Source organism: Callorhinus ursinus, unplaced genomic scaffold (genome assembly GCF_003265705.2).
Source record: "Callorhinus ursinus isolate GAN/ISIS: 27379988/994484 unplaced genomic scaffold, GSC_fseal_2.0 scaffold24, whole genome shotgun sequence".
In the NCBI taxonomy this organism is placed as follows: domain Eukaryota; kingdom Metazoa; phylum Chordata; class Mammalia; order Carnivora; family Otariidae; genus Callorhinus; species Callorhinus ursinus.
This window is the reverse complement of record NW_027397086.1, coordinates 27,734,312-27,756,397: the sequence shown is the minus strand read 5'-3', so window position 1 is coordinate 27,756,397 and position 22,086 is coordinate 27,734,312. Positions and strand designations below refer to the sequence as shown.

The 22,086-nt window shown below is 39.2% G+C and overlaps 1 protein-coding gene across 1 annotated transcript in view; it reads left to right on the top strand.

Annotated features, from left to right (window-relative positions):
- INVS (inversin) overlaps positions 1–21,080 on the top strand; it is a 248,473-nt gene extending 227,393 nt beyond the window's left edge. Inside the window, exon 17 of the mRNA XM_073876648.1 lies at positions 21,046–21,080. Within this exon, the coding sequence (XP_073732749.1) occupies positions 21,046–21,065 (20 nt within the window). The 3' untranslated portion in view covers positions 21,066–21,080. The remainder of the gene's footprint in view (positions 1–21,045) is intronic.
- Positions 21,081–22,086: the final 1,006 nt, after the last annotated feature.

The following is a 22,086-nucleotide window of genomic DNA, read 5'->3' as shown; positions in this document are numbered from 1 at the left end:
CTTAACACCACTTCCCTTGCTATCATCATGGTCTAAGCCATCTCATGATCAGAATAGAAAAACCTTTGAATAGGTTTCCTGTTTCCATCATTGCACTCTGGTGTCTTCCCCCTACAGTCTAATATCAGCAGAGCAGCTGTGTGATTAATTTAAAATCTAAGATCAAGTCACACTTTTTCTCAAAACCCCTCAATAACTCCCCGTTTCACTTGGAATAAAGACAGAGTCCTTACCGTGTCCTCAAGATCTGCCATATTATGACATATCACTGAACCTCTGGACACACCTTCTACGACTTTCTCCTTTTTCCCTCTGCTCCAGCCACCCTTGCTTCTTGCCTGTGGCAAGGTGGCCCGGGTGATGATGTAGGAGACAGAAGAGTTTGGCCTCCCCAAAGGAAGTAGCCAGTCTTCAGCCAACTATTGCCATGAGGAAATGCAAATCTCATGTTCAAGAAAAAAGGAAAACAGAAAATAAGAAATCTGATCTTTAAATATTGGTGAACAAGCGCACTTTTTTTTTTTCCTATTTTTAAAACACTAGGGTGCCTGGCTGGTTCAGTCAGTAGAACCTGCAACTCTTGATGTTGAAGTTGTGAATCCAAGCCCCATGTTGGGTATAGAGATAACTTAAAAATAAAATTCTAAAGGGGTGCCTTGGTGGCTCAGTCGATTAAGTGTCCAACTCTTGATTTCAGCTCAGGTCATGATCTCAGGGTCATGAGATCGAACTCCACATCGGACTCCACACTGAGTGTGGAGTCTCTTTGAGATTCTCTCCCTCCCTCTGCCTCTCCCCTCACTTGAGTGTGCATACTCTCTAAATAAATAAATAATTTTTAAAAATAAAATCTAGGGGCGCCTGGGTGGCTCAGTCGTTAAGCGTCTGCCTTCGGCTCAGGTCATGGTCCCAGGGTCCTGGGATCGAGCCCCGCATCGGGCTCCCAGCTCGGCGGGAAGCATGCTTCTCCCTCTCCCACTCCCCCTGCTTGTGTTCCCTCTCTTGCTCTGTCTCTCTCTGTCAAATAAATAAATGAAAATCTTAACAAAAAATAAATAAATAAAATCTAAAAAACCAAAAACAAAACACTGTGTGGACTAAACAAAATACTTATGAGCAGGTTGCTAGTTTACAACCTCTGGTTTAAGACATGAAAATTATGTACATAAAGAGAGGTTTTTTCCAACTCTAAGTGATGAACTCAACAGCTGCAAGGATCACCTGCTTAGGGTGAGCCAGAATAGACCTTTGATAAATGACAATCATATAACTGATCAGGGTCTTTGACCCATGAGAGAAAAACATGTACAGTGAACACACATTCTAGAATCTGTGGCATGTTTCATTTTCAAAACTCTGTCCAATTGGCCACAAAAACTACATTATTAGTTTCCTAGGGCTTCTGTAACAAAGTATCACAACCTTGGTGGATTAAACCACGGAAATTTATTAATTCTGGAGACTAGAAATCTGAGATCATGGTTTGGCAGGGTTGGTTCTTTCTGAGGGCTCTAAAGGAGATGCTGCTTCATGCTTCTCCTAGCTGCCGGTAGTCTTAGATGTTCCTTGCGTTATAGATGAATTCTCTGTTTCTTCACATTGTCTTCCCTCTGTGTGTGTCTGTGTCCAGAGTTCCTCTTTTAGAAGGACACAAGTCATATTAGATTAGGGCCCACCCTAATGACCTCATTTTTAACTTGATTGCCTCTGTAAAGACCCTATTTCCACATAAGGTCACCTTCCGAGGTGCTAGGGGCTAGGACTTCAACATGTCTTTTTGGAGGGACACAATTCAACTCCTATCAGACACTAAGATCTGTGTCCAGAAATATCTGTATTTAATCTGAACAACGTCTCTTTTTTGTCTATGCTCAGAAGCATCACAAAAGTCTAGATTAAGTAACTTACTCCTACACAATTTATATAACCTTTGCAGCTTCTCTGTTTCTTACACCGGGCTTCCAGTTAATATTTGCTTTGGAAATAGGGTAATACTCCTAAAAAAAAAAAAAAAGTTTAATAAACTTGATTTTATAATGTCGAGGTGAATATAAAAGCATAAAATATTAAACTAACTCTTTTTTTTTAAAGATTTTATTTATTTGAGGGAGAGAATGATAGAGAGAGAGAGAGAGCACAAGAAAGGGAAGAGGGTCAGAGGGAGAAGCAGACTCCCCACTGAGCAGGGAGCCTGATGTGGGACTCGATCCCGGGACTCCGGGATCATGACCTGAGCCGAAGGCAGTCGCTTAACCAATTGAGCCACCCAGGCGCCCAAATATTAAACTAACTCTTATCTTATGTTTCAAAGTACCGCTAACACAAAAAACAGACTCTTTGAGGGTGCCTGGGTGGCTCAGATGGTTAAGCGTCTGCCTTCAGCTCAGGTCACGATCCCTTGGGATCCCATGATCCTTGGGAGCCTGCTTCTCCCTCTGCCTCTCTCTCTCTCTCTCTGTCTCTCATGAATAAATAAATAAAATCTTTAAAAAAAAAAAAAAAAACAGACTCTTTGAAGAAAGCTGAAAAGGATGACTTCAAATTTGGTACTATAACCAGAGAGAAAAATTTCAAACCCATTCTCTAGGAATTGATTGATATGATATATGCAAATTACTTAGGTAACTGCCTGGTACATTTTAAGCCATCAATAAATGGCAACAAATGTTACTATTAATGATGTATCATTGTGCAAAATGAAACTTTTAGTAGGTTTCCTAGATAGGAAAGTAACAAGAAACCAGTTCTGACTTTACATTAAAAGGAATTTATTGAGATAGTGGGTAACACACAGGATGACCAGGAAGGCTGCTGATCCCAGGCTTGGAAAAAGACAGGAAGGAGGAACACCAGCCAGGAATCAGGAGTACAACCACCATTTTTTTTTTTAAGATTTTTATTTATTTGACAGAGAGAGACGCAGCGAGAGAGGGAACACAAGCAGGGGGAGTGGGAGAAGGAGAGGGAGAAGCAGGCTTCCTGCTGAGCGGGGAGCCGGATGTGGAGCTCAATCCCAGGACCCTGGGATCATGACCTGAGCTAAAGGCAGACTCAACGACTGAGCCACCCAGGCGCCCCTACAACCACCATTATACCACAAAAATCAGTCCAAGACATAAGAATTGGAAATGAGGAAGTAAAATCATCTCCATTTGATATGATTGTATACCTGAAAAAATCAATTATAAAACTACTACAAACAATAAAAATTCAGAAAAAGTGAAGTTATATAAAATTAACATTCAGAAATCAATAGATTTCACATATATAGACAATAACGAGTTAGACAATAGACTGGAAAAGGAAGCCCCATTTACAGTAACAATCAAAACAGATAAAATTCCTGGAGTGCCTGGGTAGCTCAGTCAGTTAAACATCCTATTCTTGATTTCCGTTCAGGTCATAATCTCAGAGTTGTGAGATCAAGCCCCAAATCAAGCCCCGCATCAGGCTCCATGCTCAGCAAGGAGTCTGTATCTCGGCTTCTCCCTCTACCCACCCCCCCCACTCACTCGCTTGCTCTTCTTTCTCTCTCTCTCTCTAAAATAAATAAATAAATCTTAAAAAAATTCCTAGGATTGAATAAGAAATCAGATTAGAATAGTCAATAACCTACAAATGTCAATTCTCCCAAAATGTATCAGTAAATTGAATGAGATCCCAATAAATATGTCAATAGAGTTGGGGTTTTTTTCTAGATCTACACAGGCTGATTAAAATTTGCACATGAAAACTAAAGAATAACCAGGAAATTTTTGAAAAAGAAGAGCAGTGAGGAGGAATCAACCCTATTAGATATAGAGACACATTCTAAAACCTCAATAATTTAAAATGTGGGTTTGGGGGCACCTGGGTGGCTAAGTCGTTATGCATCTGCCTTCAGCTCAGGTCATGATCGCAGGGTCCTGGGATGGAACCCTGCATCCGGCTCCCTGCTCTGTGGGAAGCCTGCTTCTCCCTCTCCCACTCCCCCTGCTTGTGTTCCCTCTCTCACTGTGTCTCTCTCAGTCAAATAAATAAATAAAATCTTTTAAAAAAAGATAAAATGTGGGTTTTCGCATATGAATAGACAAACCAGTGGAACAAAATACAAAGTCCAGAAATAGACCCATATAAAAACAAGAATTTAGAACATTTATAAAGTCAATATCTCCTATCAATAGTATAAAGATAAATGATTTGCACAAATAGGGAGCCATTTGGAAAAAGATAAAGTTGCGTTCATAATTTAGATATATTTGGTGATGTATATTTAAAAAGCAAATCCATAAAAGTCTCAGAAAACAAAATTATTTTATTTTACGATTTTGACCCTGTACTAGAACTTAAAATCTAAATACCAGAGGGAAAAGTTTTAAAAATTTGATTATGGGCTTTTCCCAAAACTTTCAAAAATCTTCTGCATAACCAAAAGAAAAGAGGAAATAAAAAGTAAAGTCAAAAGGCAAATAACAAATTTGGAAACATTTGCAACTCATATCACAAGTAAAGGATTAATTTTCTTTTTTTTTAAGATTTTATTTATTTATTTGACAGAGAGAGACGAAGCGAGAGAAGGAACACAAGCAGCAGGGGTGGGAGAGGGAGAAGCAGGCTTCCCGCCAAGTGGGGAGCCCGATGCAGGGCTCGATCCCAGGAGCCTGGGATCATGACCCGAGCTGAAGGCAGACGCTCAACGACTGAGCCACCCAGGCGCCCCAACGATTAATTTTCTTTTTTTTTTTTTTAAGATTTTATTTATTTATTTGAGAGAGAGAATGAGAGATAGTATGAGAGGGAAGAGGGTCAGAGGGAGAAGCCGACTGCCGGCTGAGCAGGGAGCCCGATGCGGGACTCAATCCCGGGACTCTGGGATCATGACCTGAGCCGAAGGCAGTCGCTTAACCAACTGAGCCACCCAGGCGCCCGGACTAATTTTCTTAATATACAAAGAACTAGGAATAAAAAATGATCAAGTACTTGATTGGAAATACTTATTTCCAGTTTGTAGAAAAAGAAATATAAATCACCCTTACATAAAAGATATTAAACCTGATTCATATAACAAGATAAACGCAAATTAAAAGATGATTTTTCTGACGAAATAGAAACTCTGGAGAAATGGAAACTACTGGGGAAGGGAGGGCCCAGAGCACGGTCCGGCATCCACATCCACACCACAGGTGCTCCATCTCCCACCATGAACCACAACTCCCAGCACTTCTTCCCGGTCGCCCACAACGGCGTCCCCCACCACCACCTGTGAGATGCTCAAGGAGGGGCACGAGGTGGCTGTACTTGGGGCGCCCCAGAGCTCGGCTCCCGTGACGACCACTGTGATCAACATCTGTAGTGAGACAGCCGTGCCCGACCACATCGTCTGGTCCCTGTTCAACACCATCTTCATGAACTGGTGCTGCCTGGGCTTCGTGGCCTTGGCCTACTCCATGAAGTCTAGGGACTGGAAGATGGTGGGTGACATGACTGGGGCCCAGACTTATGCCTCCACCGCCAAGTGCCTGAACATCTGGGCCCTGGTCTAGGGCCTCCTTCTGACCATCACGTTCACCATTTTTTTTGTCACTGGATCACTGATGATTTCCCAAACAATTTCAGAGATCATAAAACATTATGGAGGGTACTCGTAGCTGCCCGTGGCCTGAGGCTGTCACCTCTGTCACAGTGTTTTATGTACATGTCAATCTGCCATTGTAGTCAATAAAGGACTTGTGTGAGGGTAAAAAAAAAAAAAAAAGATGATTTTTCTTACTTATTAAGATTATCAAAATTCAAAAGTTGAAGCTAGCCCTCTCACATTTTGTTTGTAGAAGTATAAACTACAGAAGATGTATTTGCCAGAATTAAATTTGGCTAGGAGTAACAGTAAAACACACAAAAATAAATTAGTTTCTCACATTAAAGTCAAGAAGTTAATTCCTCACATGAAAATCAAGATATAGGCAGGCTAGGCATGAGGTGTCTGCTCCAGGAAGTTCTCACACATCCAACATGCTTCTCTTTTGTTGCTCCATTCCCAAGGTCACCTCATAGTTCAAGATGGCTGTTCTAGTTCCAGCCATCACACCCATATTTTAGTCAGCAAATAAAAGGAAGGAGAAGGACATGGTCTCTCCATTTGAGGAGACTTCTTAGAAGTTACATATAGCACTTCTGCTTACATCTGTCCTTCTGGCAGAACCCAGACTGTATCTAACTAACTGTATAGGAACTAAGAAATATAAGAGATTTTTTGTAAGTAATAAAAACCTCTGCCACAAATATGATTTCATGAAATTTTTGTTTCAAATTTATGTAAACATGTATACTCATTGACATACATTCTTATGGTGGGTCTCAATTTTTTAAACTTTGAAAACTAAATGAGGTGATATAATATGATACAAGAACACAGGAAGAAAATAAGCATGATTATTCTTCTGACCTACAAGGAAAGGACTTTTTCAAAGCATAAGAACAAAGAAGAGAAATCATGAGGGTTGAATTGGTAAGTTTGAACTACATAAAAATTTTAAAGTTCTATGTCAAAAAATATCTTTTTTTTTTAAAGATTGTATTTATTTATTTGACAGAGGGAGACACAGCCAGAGAAGGAACACAAGCAGGGGGAGTGGGAGAGGGAGAAGCAGACTCCCGCTGAGCAGGGAGCCCAATGCGGGGCTCGATCCCAGGACCCTGGGACCATGACCTGAGCCGAAGGCAGACGCTTAACCACTGAGCCACCCAGGTGCCCCTGTCAAAAAATATCTTAAACCAAACCAATAGGAAAAAGATAGGTCAGGTAATAAATGCTGTTAGAACAATTGGTGAGCCATTTTAAAGAAGAAGAAAATTGGCCTCGATAAAATTCCTAACATCAAAACCTTGGCATGCAAAAAATCTAAAGGAAAAGATTGAAATATTCGACAGTCACATTTGGGGTCCAGTCAGGAAACAGAAACCATGCCAGCTATTTTTATAGAGAGAATTTAATAGAAAGAATTGTTAACCATGTACTCAAGGAAAAAAAAAAAGACAGAAAGGATCTGAGATAGCACAAAGGAATAACTGCAGGAAACAGCCACTTTCCCAAGGGCTGGGAAAGCAAAGGAAGGAGTGGGGATGAGTAAAATTTAGAAGGTTATAGATGGGGCCCTCAGAGCTGGAGGTAATACCTCCAGAGAGTTGGGGGGTACCAACTGGCTGCTGTCTCTGAGGTGGTGCAACAGGGCTGCCTGTGTAAGTATTGGAAAAACTGCAAACTGGAATACTGCTCCAGAAGTTGCCCCTGGGTGAAGACTCATTGCTGCAGTGCTATGGACTCTATCTTTCTTCTTCCTTCTTCCTCCTTTATTCTTCCAGTCTCCTAGTCCTGCCTTCCACTGTCAGAGCCTAGCAGGGATCCGGCTAGCAGAGTACAAACATGGTTTGCAGGGTCCCAGATGCAGAGACACAGAACAGAATATAGAGGGGTGAGTTTGAAGCAAGAAAGGATTGCTTAATAATCAGAACTACACCAAAAAATAAATAAATAAATAAAAATAATCAGAACTACAACTTTATAAAAATTTTAAACAACTAAATAACAGAAGCATTGGAAAAAATTCAGTACATGTGTAATTTAGGGTTTGAGGAGACTTTCTTTGAAAAGAAAGGAAACCTAAAAGTCATTGAAGAAAAATATAGACAGAGTTCACAACATTAAAAAAAATTTAATGTGATATGGCAAATGATACCATAAACATAGACAAAGGCAAAAAAAATAGCTTAGGGGAAAGATTTGCAACACATATGAAAGATAAGTGGTTAATATCTGCAATATACAAGGAGCTTTTACAAATTATTGAGAAAATGACAAAAACAATCCTATGGGAAAAAAGGCCTAAAGCTATGAAAAGCAACTCACATGCAAAAAAATCCAAATGATCAACAAACTTTGCAAGCCTGCTCAACCTCACAATTGTCAGGGAAATGTAAATTAATATAACAGTGGGATATAACTTCTCACCAAATTCACAACAATTATAAACTAATATAATACCTCTGCTGGTAGGGATGCAAGGAAAAGTGTATTCTCATCCTTTGCTACTGGAAATGTAAAATAATGCCACCATTTTGGAAAGAAGTCTGAAAATATCTAAACAAAATTTTCTTTAAATTTATATTCTTTCAATCTAGTAATCCCATCCTCTGAGAATTTATCCCATAGATATAAAAGCATCAGTCCAAAGTATATAAAAGATATGTATTTCAACAATATTTGAGCAGCAAAACATTGGGAAGAAAATGGATATCTGGGGCACCTGCCTGGCTCAGTCAGTGGAGCATGCGACTCTTGATATTGGGGTCCTGAGTTAAAGCCCCACATTGGGCATGGAGCCTACTTGAAAGGAAGGAAGGAAGGAAGGAAGGAAGGAAGGAAGGAAGGAAGGAAGGAAGGAAGGAAGGAAAGAAGGAAGGAAGGAAAGGGAAGGGAAGGAAGGGAAGGAAGGAAGGAAGGAAAGAAGGGAAGGGAAGGAGGGAAGGAAGGAAGGAAAGGGAGGAAGGAAAGGGAGGAAGGAAAGAAGGGAAGGGAAGGGAAGGAAGGAAGGAAGGAAGGAAGGAAGGAAGGAAGGAAGGAAGGAAATGGATCAATAGGGAATGGTTTAATAAACTGTGATACACTGACTATTGTGGAGCAATTAAAAGGACTGAGTTCCATCTATATCCGTTAGTTTGTTTGAAGACATTTCCCCCCCCCCAATGTATTTTCAAGTAAAAATAACAACCTGCGTGAAAGTATATATAATCTAATCACATTGTTATGAAATAAACCAAAAATGCATGTATTTGGTTTTGGGTTTTTTTTTTTTTTTTTAAGTAGGCTCCACACCCAACGTGGAGCCCAATGCAGGGCTTCAACTCACGACCCTGAGATCAGGACCTGAGCTGAGATCAAGAGTTGGACACTTAACAAACAGAGCCACCCAGGCACCCCCAAAAATGCAGTATTTGTATGTGATCATGTAAACATGGAGAATGTGTGAAAAGTAATAGGTCAGGAAGTTACTAATTACCTGGGAGGAACAGAAGCAAAAAGGTTGTGTAAATAGCATAGATGATTGAAAAGAATGGTTATCAAAAATTAAAAAAATAATATTTAATACCTTAATGTTAAGTTTTTTTTTTTATTTTAACATAATATAGGGCACCTGGGTGGCTCAGTTGGTTAAGCGACTGCCTTCAGCTCAGGTCATGATCCTGGAGTCCCAGGATCGAGTCCTGCATCGGGCTCCCCGCTAAGCAAGGAGTCTGTTTCTCCCTCTGACCCTCCCCCCTCTCATGCTCTCTCTCTCTCTCAAATAAATAAAATCTTTTAAAAAAACATAATATATTTTCAAAACTAGGAAATTGCAGTTGGTACAATACTATTAACTCAGATACAGATCACATTTGGATTTGATCCGTTGTTATAACAAGCACTGATTTTTTATAGCTTTATTAAAGTATAATCAATACATAAAAACCTGTACATATTTAACATATACAATGTGATGAGTTTGGACATACATCAGCACCTGTGATACCATCACCACAAATCAAGGTAATAAACACATCCAACACCCCTGAAAGTTTCCCTGTGCCCCTTTGCTTTAAAAAGAAATAAAAATAAAATTTCTAGTATAGATCACTTAACACGAGATCCACCCTCTTAAGTTTCTAAGTGTACAACACCGTATTACTGACTATATGCACTCTGTCCTACAGGAGATGTCTAGAACTCATAGATCTTGCATAACTGTAAATGCATACCCATTGAACATCAACTTCCATCTCCCTGTCCCCTGGTGATCACCATTCTATTTTCTGCTTCTCTAAGTTTGACTGTGTCAGATACCTCCTATAAGTAGAATCATAAATGATTTGTCCAAGCATTGATTTTTAAATGCATGCTTGACCATTTCCCAAAACTTGAGATATGAATAAACCCTAAAATAACATACCCATAAGTCCCATTAAAAGTTCTGAAGAAGACTAATCTTAAGCAGTAAACTTCCCAATTTTGTTTCCTAAAAGGCTAAAAAACAAACCACATGTGTAAGAAAGTACATCCTTCACCAAATTGTTTTGTAAAAGCCACATGACCATTGCAGAGGTTAAATTGCCCCCTTGCAGATCCTACACATATCCATGGTCACTGTAAATATTTTCCCCCACTGGGGTATCACTGCCGCTCTCAGCAATTCTGCTAAGCAGGAAAAGTTTGACAATTTCCACAGCTAGAAAGTGAAAAAAGGGGTCTGTTGGGATTCAGATGAGTATCCTTGGACCCACAAAGAGTTTGATCTGTAACTGACTGTGAACAATCAATTGAAATAACTCACTACCTTCAGACCAGCCCTTGAACCCACAAAGAAAGTCAGAAGGTTGATATTTGTATCCCCAGTGATGATGCTCAGAGGTTTAACAACGGATACAGCTTTAATCTACCGAAATAGCCATTGCAGTGCCTCCCGGTTGAATATCAGCCCTGAAGAAACTAAGTCACAAGGACATACATATCTAGTAAACCATAAAGTTAAACTCTAAATCCACATCTCAAAACCCCTAAGCTTACAGGGAAAGAAATCAGATAACTTTCCTTATAATAGCCAGTTAAAGGAAACTTTTAAAATTACAAAATGGTAGTCACAGAGTCTGGGGCATTATTTCTAAGATACTATTCCTTAGAGCAGCATTTTGCCATTAGCATATTATATTTATAGTCAGAAATTTACTTTTTTAAAAAGACATTACTTCAAAATTTTTAGAACATTAAATAGTGCACGCGCACGCGCGTGCACACACACACACACACACACAAAGCTACTCTATACTTACCACGAATTTCTGAAAACAATAGGTGAATAAACATGAGGCCCACAAAGTAGTTCAATAATTTTCCAGTTTTGAAATTTCAACAAATTTTTAATTTTCTCATATGTAAGCAATTGCTTTTTCTTACTTCTATGCATTTTGTAAAATAACAAACCTTGCATTTTCTTGTATTTATAGTAGATACATTCCTAACTTATATTACAATTTACTTTTTTTTTTTACAATTTACATTTAATATAAAACATGGAATACAAACACATTAAATATGTGAGAACGGTACAGATATATAGGAAACAGGCATTCTCATCAGTGGAAGGAATGAAATGCTGCTTTTGAGGAAGACACCTAAGTATGTAGGAAGAAGCTATAAAGCCGTTTATGCCTTAGACTTCCACTACTAAGACTATATTCTGAAGAAATAACCAGATACATAAATAAAGATATATGTGTAAGAAATTTACAAGAATGTTGATCTCATCAATGTTTAAAGAGTGAAAAATCAGAAAGTCTAAATGTCCAGCAGTCAGTGAATATGTATCTAAAGTATGGCAAATCTTTAAGAAAAAATACAATAAAGCCTTTATTTTTTTTTTAAGATTTTATTTATTTATTTGACAGAGAGAGACACAATGAGAGAGTGAACAGAAGCAGGGGGAGTGGGAGAGGGAGAAGCAGGCTTCCTGCTGAGCAGGGAGCCTGACACAGGGCTCCATCCCAGAACCCTGGGATCATGACCCTAGCTGAAGGCAGATGTTTAATGAAAGAGCCACTCAGGCGCCCCCAGTTAAGTTGTGTTTTTTTTTTTTTAAGGATTTTATTTATTTATTTGACAGAGAGAGACACAGCAAGAGAGGGAACACAAGCAGGGGGAGTGGGAGAGGGAGAAGCAGGCTTCCCATGGAGCAGGGAGCCCGACGTGGGGCTCAATCCCAGGACCTGGGATCATGACCTGAGCCGAAGGCAGATGCTTAACAACTGAGCCCCCCAGGCGCCCCCCAGTAAAACCTTTAAAAACAGTATTTTTAAAAATATTTACTTATTTATTTTGAGAGAGAGCATGCAGTAGGAAGGGCCAGAGGGAGAGGGGGAGAGAGTCTCAAGCAGACTCCACACTGAGCGTGGAGCCCAACACAGGGCTTGATCTCACTGCCCTGAGATCACTACCCGAGCCAAAACCAAGAGTCAGACACTTAACCAACTGTGCCACCCAGGTACTCCTAAAAACAGTGTTTTTAAAGAATATTTAAGGATTAGAAGAAATCTTCAGTGGAAAAAAATCACCATTTTGCAACTCTTAGTAAACAAAAGGATCTAGGCAATGACTATCAACAGCTGCTTAAATCACAGAGAGTGAAACAAACATTATGTACCTTCTTTTTTCTTTTTAAGGTTTTATTTTCAAGCAATCTCTATACCCAACATGATGTTGAACTCAGAATCCTGAGATCAAGAGTCATATGCTCCACTGACTGAGCCAGCCAGACGCCCCCAGACATTATGTACCTTCTTATGAAAGTACGTAATACTACCTTTTAAAGTCTTGACAAAAAATTCAGAAGTGAATCTGATCAAGCTTAAATCTAACAATTTCTGGAAACTAAAAGCAGAGGAGCATGTTAACTACACTAGAGCAATGCAATCAGCACAATCTGGATGTGAAAAACTCAATGAGGCAAACAACATGGTTTCTCTAAACAAAGGTTGGTTTGAAGGAATAAAAGGAGACTAAATAGGAAGCTATAGATTAAGAGAATTTTAAGTGATGTATCAACCGATTGTAATGTATGGACTTTCCAAGGATATCGATTCAAATAAACTAAATTACATATATGGCAATCAAGAATATGAACACTAGATATTTTATAATATCAAGAAATCATGGATCATAATAAAGGAATTTTAATTATCTTGAAAAAGAGCTCTGTCTTGACAAATGAAAACACAATGGTCCAAAATCTTCAGGACACAGAGAAAGCAGTTCTAAGAGGGAAGTATATAGCAATACAGGCCTATCACAAGAGATAAGTGAAAGCTCAAATAATCTAACCTTAGATCTAGAGGAGCTAGAAAAAGAACAAACGAGGCCCAAGGTGAGTAGAAAGAAGGAAATAATAAAGATCAGAGCAGAGGGATGCCTGGGTGGCTCAGTGGGTCAAGCATCTGCCTTTTGGCTCAGGTCATAATCCTGGGGTCCTGGGATTGAGTCCTGCATTGGGCTCCCAGCACAGCAGGAAGCCTGCTTCTCCTTCTGCCTGCCACTCCCCCTGCTTATGTTCTCTCTCTTCTCTGACAAATAAATAAATAAAATATTTTAAAAAAAGATCAGAGCAGAAATAAATGACATAGAGGCTAAAAACACAATACAATAGAAAAAAAGACAGTAGAAAAAAGGGGGTGCCTGGGTGACTTGGTTAAGTATCTGACTCTTGATTTCAGCTCAGGTCGTGATCTCAGGGTCGTGGGATTGAGCCCTATGTCAGGCTCCAGGCTCAGCGGGGAGTCTGCCTGAGATTCTCTCTCTCCCGCTGCCCCTCCCCCCATCTATGTGAGCTTGTTCTCTCTCTCAAATAAATAAATAAACCTTTAAAAAAAAAAACAATAGGGTGCCTGGGTGGCTCAGATGGTTAAGCATCTGCCTTCGGCTCAGGTCATGATCCCAGGGTCCTGGGATTGAGTCCCACATCAGGCTCCCTACTCCTTGGGAGCCTGCTTCTCCCTCTGCCTCTCTCTCTCTCTCTTTCATGAATAAATAAATAAAATCTTTAACAAAAAAAAATAAAATAAATAAAAAAATAAAAAAAAGAAAAATTCAGTGAAACCAAGAGCTGGTTCTTTGAAAAGATCAACAAAATTGATAAACAATTAGCCAGACTCATCAAGAAAAAAAGAGAAAGAACCTGAATATAAATAAAGTCAGAAATGAAAGAGAAGTAACAACTGATATCATGGAAATACAAAGGATTATGAGAATACTATGAACAATTGTATGTGAACAAATTGGACAATAAGTGAATAAATTCCTAGAATCATACAATCTTCCAAAACTGAATCAGAAAGAAATAGAAAATCTGAAGAGACCAATTATTAGTAATGAAATTGAATTGGTAATAAAAAGGACTACCAAAAAATAAAAATCCAGGAACAGATAGATTCACAGGTGAATGCTATCAAACATTTAAAGAAGATTTAATATCTAGTCTCCTTGAACTATTTCAAAAAATAGAAGAGGAAGGAAAGCTGTCACATACATTCTATAAGACCAACATTATCCTTATACCAAAACCAGACAATGACACCACAAAAGAAAAAAAAAACTACAGAACAATATCCCTGATGAAAATAGATGTAAAAATCCTCAACAAAATATTAGCAAACCACATTCAATAATACATTAAAAGCTCATTCAGCTAACATCATACTCAATGGTGAAAAATTGAGAGCTTTTCCTTAAGATCAGGAATGAGACAAAAATGTCCACTCTTGCCACTTTTATTCACCATTGTACTGGAAGTAATAGCCACAGAAATCAGAGAGAAAAAGAAATAAGAGGCACCCATATTGGTAAAGAAGAGGTAAAACTCACTATTTGCAGATGACATGATACTATACATAGAAAACCCTAAAGACTCCACCAAAAAAAAAAAAACAAAAACCCTCACTAGAAGGAATAAATGAATTTAGTAAAGCTACAGGATGCAAAATGAATACCCAGAAATTGATAGTGTTTCTTTTTTTTTTTTAAGATTTTATTTATTTGTCAGAGAGAGAGAGAGAGAAAATGAGAGTAAAGCAGAGGGAGCAGCAGGCCAAGGGAGAAGCAGGCTCCCTAACCCTGCTGAGCAAGGAGCCCAATGTGGGACTCAATCCCAGAGCCCTGAGATCATGACCTGAGCCAAATGAAGGCAGACACTCAACTGAATGAGGCACCCAGGCATCCCAGTTGATAGTGTTTCTCTACACTAATAACAAAGTAGCCGAAAGAGAAACTAAGAAAATGATTCCACTTATAATTGTGCCAAAAAGAATAAAATACCTAGGAACAAACTTAACCAAGGAGGTGAACGACTTGTACCCTGAAAACTATAAAACATTGATGAAAGAATTGAAGAGGACACCAAAAAATGGAAAGATATCCCATGCTTATTGACTGGAAGAATTAATATTGTTAAAATGTCCATACTACCCAAAACAATCTACAGATTCAATGGAATCCCTATCAAAATACCAACAGCATTTTTCACAGACCCAGAACAAATAATATTAAAATTCGTGTGGAACCACAAAAGATCCCAAATACCCTAAGCCATCTTGAGAAAGAAAAACAAAGGAGGTATCAGAATTCCAGATTTCAAGACATACTACAAAGCTGTAATAATCAAAACAGTATGGTACTGGCACAAAAATAAGCAAATAGATCAGTGGAAGAGAATAGAGAGTTCAGAAATAAACCCATGCTTATAGAGTCAATTAATCTGAGACAAAGGAGGCAAGAGTATACAATGGAGAAAAGACAGACTCTTCAATAAATGGTGCTGGAAAAACTGGACAGCTACATGCCAAAGAATGAACCTGGACCACTTTCTTATACCATACACAGAAATAAACTCAAAATGGATTAAAGACCTAAATGTGAGAACTGGAACCATAAAAGTCTTAGAACATGACAGTAATTTCTCTGGCATCAGCCATACATAACGACATTTTTCTAGGTATATGTCCTAAGGCAAGGAAAAGAAAAGCAAAAATAAACTACTGGTACTACATCAAAATAAAAATCTTTTGCACAGTGAAGGAAACCATCAACAAAACAAAAAGGTAACCAACTTAATGGAAGAAGATATTTGCAAGTGATGTATCTGATAAGAGGTTAATATCCAAATATATAAAGAACTCAACACTAGAAAACCAAACAATCCAATTAAAAAATGGGCAGAGGACCTGAATAGACATTTTTCAAAGAAGACATCCACATGGCCAACAGATACATGAAAAGATGCTCAACATCACTAATCATCAGGGAAATGCAAATCAAAACCACAATGAGATATCATTTCACACCTGTTATAATGACTAAAGTAAAAAAAAAAAAGACAAGAAATAACAAGTATTAGTGAGGATATGGAGAAAAAGGAAAACCTGTGATCTGTTGGTGGAATGTAAATTGGTACAGCCACTATGAAAAACAGTACAGAGTTTTCTCAAAAAATTAAAAAGAGAAATACCATACGATCCAATAATTTCACTCCTGGGTATTCACCCAAGGAAACAAAAACACAAATTCAAAAAGATATATACACCTCTATATTTATTGCAACATTATTTATGATAAACAAGGTATAAAAGCAACCCGTGTCCAATGATAGATGAATGGATAAGGAAAATGTGGTATATACATACAATGGAATATTGCACAGCCATAAGACTGGATGAGATCTTGCCATTTTCAACAACATGGATGGACCTAGAGGGTATTATGCTAAGTGAAATAGAGCCGGACTGAGAAAGACAAATATCATGATTTTATTCACGTGTGGAACCCAAAAAAACAAATGAATAAACAAAAAGCAGAATCAGGCCTATAAACACAGAGAACATACTGATGGTTACCAGAGGAAAGGGGGGTGAAGGGTGGGCAAAATGGGTGAAGGGGAGTGGGAGGTACATGCTTCCTGTTATTAAATGAATAAATCACAGGGACAAAATGCACAGCATAGGGAATATAGTCAATGTTACTGTCATAGCGTTGTATGGTGACAGATGGGAGCTACACTTATGGTGAACAGAGCATAATGTAGAGAGAAGTTGAATCACTGTTGTACACCTCAAACTAATGTAACATTGTCAACTATACTAAGAAAAAAAATTTTTTAAGAGTTCACATCTTTTAGAAAAACATACTGAAATATTTATGGGTGAAACGATGATATGAAGGGACGGTTTGGGATTTGCTTCAAATATCCTTCCAGGAAGGGGGAATGAGTAGGGCAGAGATAAAGCAAGTTTATCCAGAAGCTGATAAACTACTGAAGATGGAGGATGTGAATGTGGGGATTCATGGCCTATTTTTCTACATGTAATTCTCTTTTATTTCTTTAAAAGATTTTATTTATTTGAGAGCGAGAGAGAGAGAGAGAGAGAGAGAGAGAGCACGAGGGGGGGGGGGGAAGAGCGGGGGGAAAAGTAGGAGGAGATGGAGAACCAGACTCTCCACTGAGCAAGGAGCCCGATGCGGGGCTCAATCCCAGGACCCCGGGATCATGACCTGATCTGAGGGCAGATGCTTAATCAACTCAGCCACTCAGGTGCCCTTATGTGTAATTTTCTATAATATAATCATTAAAAAAAAAATCTAGTACTGGGGTGCCTGGGTGGTGCAGTCGGTTAAATGTCTGACTCTTGGTTTCAGCTCAGGTCATGATCTCAAGGCTTTGAGCTCTTTGCTGAGCCTGGAGTCTGGGATTCTCTCTTCCTCTTCCTCTGCCCCTATCCCCTGCACTCTCTCTCTCTCTCTTTCTCTCTCAAATAAATAAATCTAAAAAAACAAACAAAAAACCTAGAAAAAAAAAAGGCAAGTAGACTCAAAAGGGAGTAAGGAGATTTCCTGGACCATGTTTTTTTTTTTTTTTTTTTTCCTATTTTAAAGATTTTATTTATTTATTTGAGAGAGAGAGAATGAGAGATAGAGAGCATGAGAGGGAAGAGGGTCAGAGGGAGAAGCAGACTCTCCGCCGAGCAGGGAGCCCGATGCGGGACTCGATCCCGGGACTCCAGGATCATGACCCGAGCCGAAGGCAGTCGCTCAACCAACTGAGCCACCCAGGCGCCCTGGACCATGTTTTTTATACCTTGTAATAAATAACCTATAAATAGCTACATAGAACTCTTATGCTACTGTAAATTTTGATATAAGCAAATTCACATGTTGGGGTAAATTTCTTTTTCAGGTTATACATCATGAATTTGGATTTGGAAAATAGAGCAATCATGCCCATGATCAAATGAAAAGACTGATCTGGGCCTACATTGCCATTGCCTGTGACACTTTGCCATTAAATCTTTCCCAAATCACTGGCCAACCCCAAAGGCTCCTAGTGCAGAGCCTTAAACAAGGCCTTCCTCTAGAAATTAAGTATGATCCTCATTTAGTTCACTCTTCTAGTCTTTTTCCTAAGTAACTCAAGTTCAAGAGGAGAAATGCAGATTTTCTGTAGATCTGGGTAGATAAAGTTGTTTATTCTTTCATCTAATGTACACTTACAAAGCCCTAAAATGTGACTGGCTTTTGTGATAGGTCTTGGGGACACAGTCCCTGCCCATTAATTATCTACTAGAGAAGACAGGAAAGTAAAGAGGCAAGTAGTAAATAATTTTTTAATCTAGATAAGGTCAATTTAATTTGAAAGAAGAAACTGGTTTACAATAATCCTTTTCTAGTCATTGCCAGATTATCTAATTGCTTTATTTATTTTTTTTAAAGATTTTATTTATCTATTTGACAGAAAGAGACACAGCGAGAGAGGGAACACAAGCAGGGGGAGTGGGAGAAGGAGAAGCAGGCTTCCTGCCGAGCAGGGAGCCCGATGGGGGGTTCGACCCCAGCCGGAGGCAGATGCTTAACAACTGAGCCACCCACCCAGGTGCCCTATCTAATTGCTTTAAAACAAAACTACTTCCCACTCCTTAAGTGTTGGGCAAACAATAGCGAGCAGATTGTGGCGGCAGGGGGGCGGGGGGAAGGTATACATAGCCAATTAGGGAAATGGTTCTAAGTTCCTACTTTGGGAGTCACTACATTTTTTTTTCTTTTCAGTAGAAAAATCCCTAGAGTAAATAGAATGGGAGCTGGCAGTGAGGGGTAGTTAGCCTAAGAATAGACGTCACTTCTGAAATCAAGCAGGGTTGGAAGGAAGATTTTGAGGCATAGAATCAACTCAAATAATGGAGATTCGATTATTATTTTATTTTTTACTATTGGCATGGGTGTTAATAAATTCAGGAACAGCCCAAATGTCCATCAACATATGAATGGATAAAATGTGGTATATAAATACAATGAAATATTATTTGGCCTTAAAAAGGAATGAAATTCTGGGGCACCTGGGTGGCTCGGTCGTTGGGCGTCTGCCTTCGGCTCGGGTCATGATCCCAGGGTCCTGGGATCGAGCCCAGCATCGGGCTCCCCGCTCCGCGGGAAGCCTGCTTCTCCCTCTCCCACTCCCCCTGCTTGTGTTCCCTCTCTCACTGTGTCTCTCACTGTCGGATAAATAAAATCTTAAAAAAAATAAAAAGGAATGAAATTCTGGGGCACCTGGGTGGCTTAGTTGGTTAAGCGTCTGCCTTCTGCTCGGGTCATGATCCCGGGGTCCTGGGAACGAGCCCTGTGTTGAGCTCCCTGCTCAGCAGGGAGTCTGCTTCTCCCTCTCCCTCTGCTCCTCCCCCATACTCGTCCTCTCTCTCTCTCTCAAATAAATGAATAAAATCCTAAAAAAAAAAAAAGGAATGAAATTCTGACACATGCTACAACATGAATGAACCTTGAAAACGTTATGCTGAGTGAAAGAAATCAGACACAAGAGGACAAATATAGCATGATTTCACTTGTAGAGATACTTAGAAGAGGCAAATTCAGAGAGAGAAAGTAGAACAGTGGTGGGACGCCTGGGTGGCTCAGTTGGTTAAGCGTCTGCCTTCGGCTCAGGTCATAATCCCAGAGTCCCGGGATTGAGTCCTTCATCAGGCTCCTTGCTCAGCAGGGAGGCTGCTTCTCCCTCTGCCTACAACTCCTCCTGCTTATGTGCTCTCTCCCCGTCTTTCTCTGACAAATAAATAAATAAAATCTTTAGAAAAAAAGAAAGTGGTGCCTGGGTGGCTCAGTCAGTTAAGCATCTGCCTTCGGTTCAGGTCATGATCCCGGGGTCCTGGGATCAAGCCCTGCGTTGGGCTCCCTGCTCAGCAGGAAGCCTGCTTCTCCCTCTCCCACTCTCCCTGCTTGTGCCTGCTTGTGTTCCCTCTCTCAGTCAAATAAATGAATAAAATCTTTAAAAAAATAAAAAATTAAAACAATTAAAAATAAATATACTTTAAAAATGTTAAATGTAAAGAACTGAATTGAATTGATTTACCAACAATCATTAAGGATTATCAGAGTATTCAAGTTCCTACTTGAAATTTTAGCTGTACTTAACAGCTCAGTCAACAATTCTTTACCTAGAATTCTCTTATGTAACACTAATGAAACAGGTTCAAAGTACTACATTTTAACATAAGTATCAATTGTTCTGGGACATACTGTAGTGATGGAGAAATGAGCTCTGGAGTTAAGCTGTCTAGGTGGGAATCCCTGCTCCACCGCTGTTGGGTATTGTGACTCTGGGCACCTTACTTAACTTCTCCAGGCCCTAGGTGTTTCATCTGTAAATGAGGACTATTGGAAAGATCAAATTTCTGAGACATAAAGAGAGCATTAATTTTAAATGTCAGTTAACATTATCATTACCTCTTCCATTTTACCTGAAATTAGAATTGCACTTCCAAGTAACTTCTGACAAATTTACTTCTCCGAAGAATGAACCTGTTGTAGGTTCTCACACAGAATAGGATTTATTATAGAAGACTCGGGTTTTTATATTAACCTTAGGGATATTTATAATACTTTTTAAAAAATTTCTGTATAGCAATTGCAAAAATAGTTTGATTTTGGTATTTCTCATCTCTTCCATTCAAGATACATAAATGGTTTTCAGGGGCGCCAGGGTGGCTCAGTCAATTCAGCGTCTGCCTTTGGCTCAGGTCATGATCCCGGGGTCCTAGGATGGAGTCCCAGGTCAGGGTCCCTGCTCAGCAGGGAGCCTACTCCTCCCTCTCCCTCTGTTGCTGTTTCCCCCACTTGTGCTCTCTCATTCTTGGTCAAAAAAATAAAATCTTTAAAAATATGGTTTTCAAAAACTTACCTCCCAAATAACTGATATTTTTGTTTTTTTAATAACCCACAAAGAAATCAATTTAAATAGTTTAAGAGTTTGAATATTTCATCAGGTTTGTCTTCATCTAATTTTTAAGACTATTTTAGAGATAAGGCTTTCCTTTTCATCATTAGAGTTCATTCCATCTGCAAGATGGAAAGGTACTTTATAATAGCTGAACAAAACTATTTGCGTTCTTGTTAATTTGATTCTGTCAATTAATAAACGTCTATCTTATCTTTTTTTGTAGGAGAGAAAAGCCCTCCATGATTACTTCACAATACCTCAGTGGATTCTTGAGATGAGCAGCAACTGTGTTGATATTTCTGAAAGAAACCTGTGCTCAATGACGCAGAGTTCTTTGGTGGAAAATGTGTGATTTGTGCCATTGACTTGATAACTTCACTAAGGTGCCTGTAGAGTCTGACTCTTACCCCCTGAATGCTGAAAGGTTAGCTTGGGCAGGTTTAGATTAACCAGCTCAAGGGGGCTAGTGCATAAAGACCGAGTGTCTATGTTTGGATTTATAATAAAAAATATACCTGCTACAGAGACTAGAAAAGTTAACATGCCAGCACATTTTCTCCCAATGGGCACACTTCCATGGGAAGAAAGAAAAATTATGACCACAAGGTTGAATAGTGGACAGGGAAATGGAATAACCTGAATGATTACTAGTAAGAGATCTTGAAGAACCCACTTTCAAACTTGGATTGGATTTGCCCTTAGGGAAGGGATTTCTGAAGTGCTGCAAATAATTTTCTCCCCCGAGCCGTGTCAAATGAGCACAGCGAAATTTTTAAAGATTTTATTTATTTATTTGACAGAGACACAGCAAGAGAGGGAACACAAGCATGGGGAGTGGGAGAGGGAGAAGCAGGCTTCCTGCCGAGCAGGGAGCCCAATGCGGGGCTCGATCCCAGGACCCTGGGATCATGACCTGAGCAGAAGGCAGACACTTAACAACTGAGCCACCCAGGCGTCCCAGCATAGGGAAATTTTTAGTAATTTCTCTTTTCCTTTGTTTAAAAGGATAATCAATTCCTCTTCTGACATTTTTTCTTTAGCTACAAAAATAAACTCAATTTCACTTCTGTCTTACAATCCAAGAAGTCTTTTTTTTTTTAAGTGACATATCCCTATTTGAAATCAGGATGTATCATTTTTGTAATTTAACTCCAAAAAATAGAATTTTATTTCCTTTATTTATAACTTCTTTTGGGGCCTCCCCATCACCACCACCTCCCACATGCATATAAATCTGCCTCCATAATGTGATTATCACCATTAA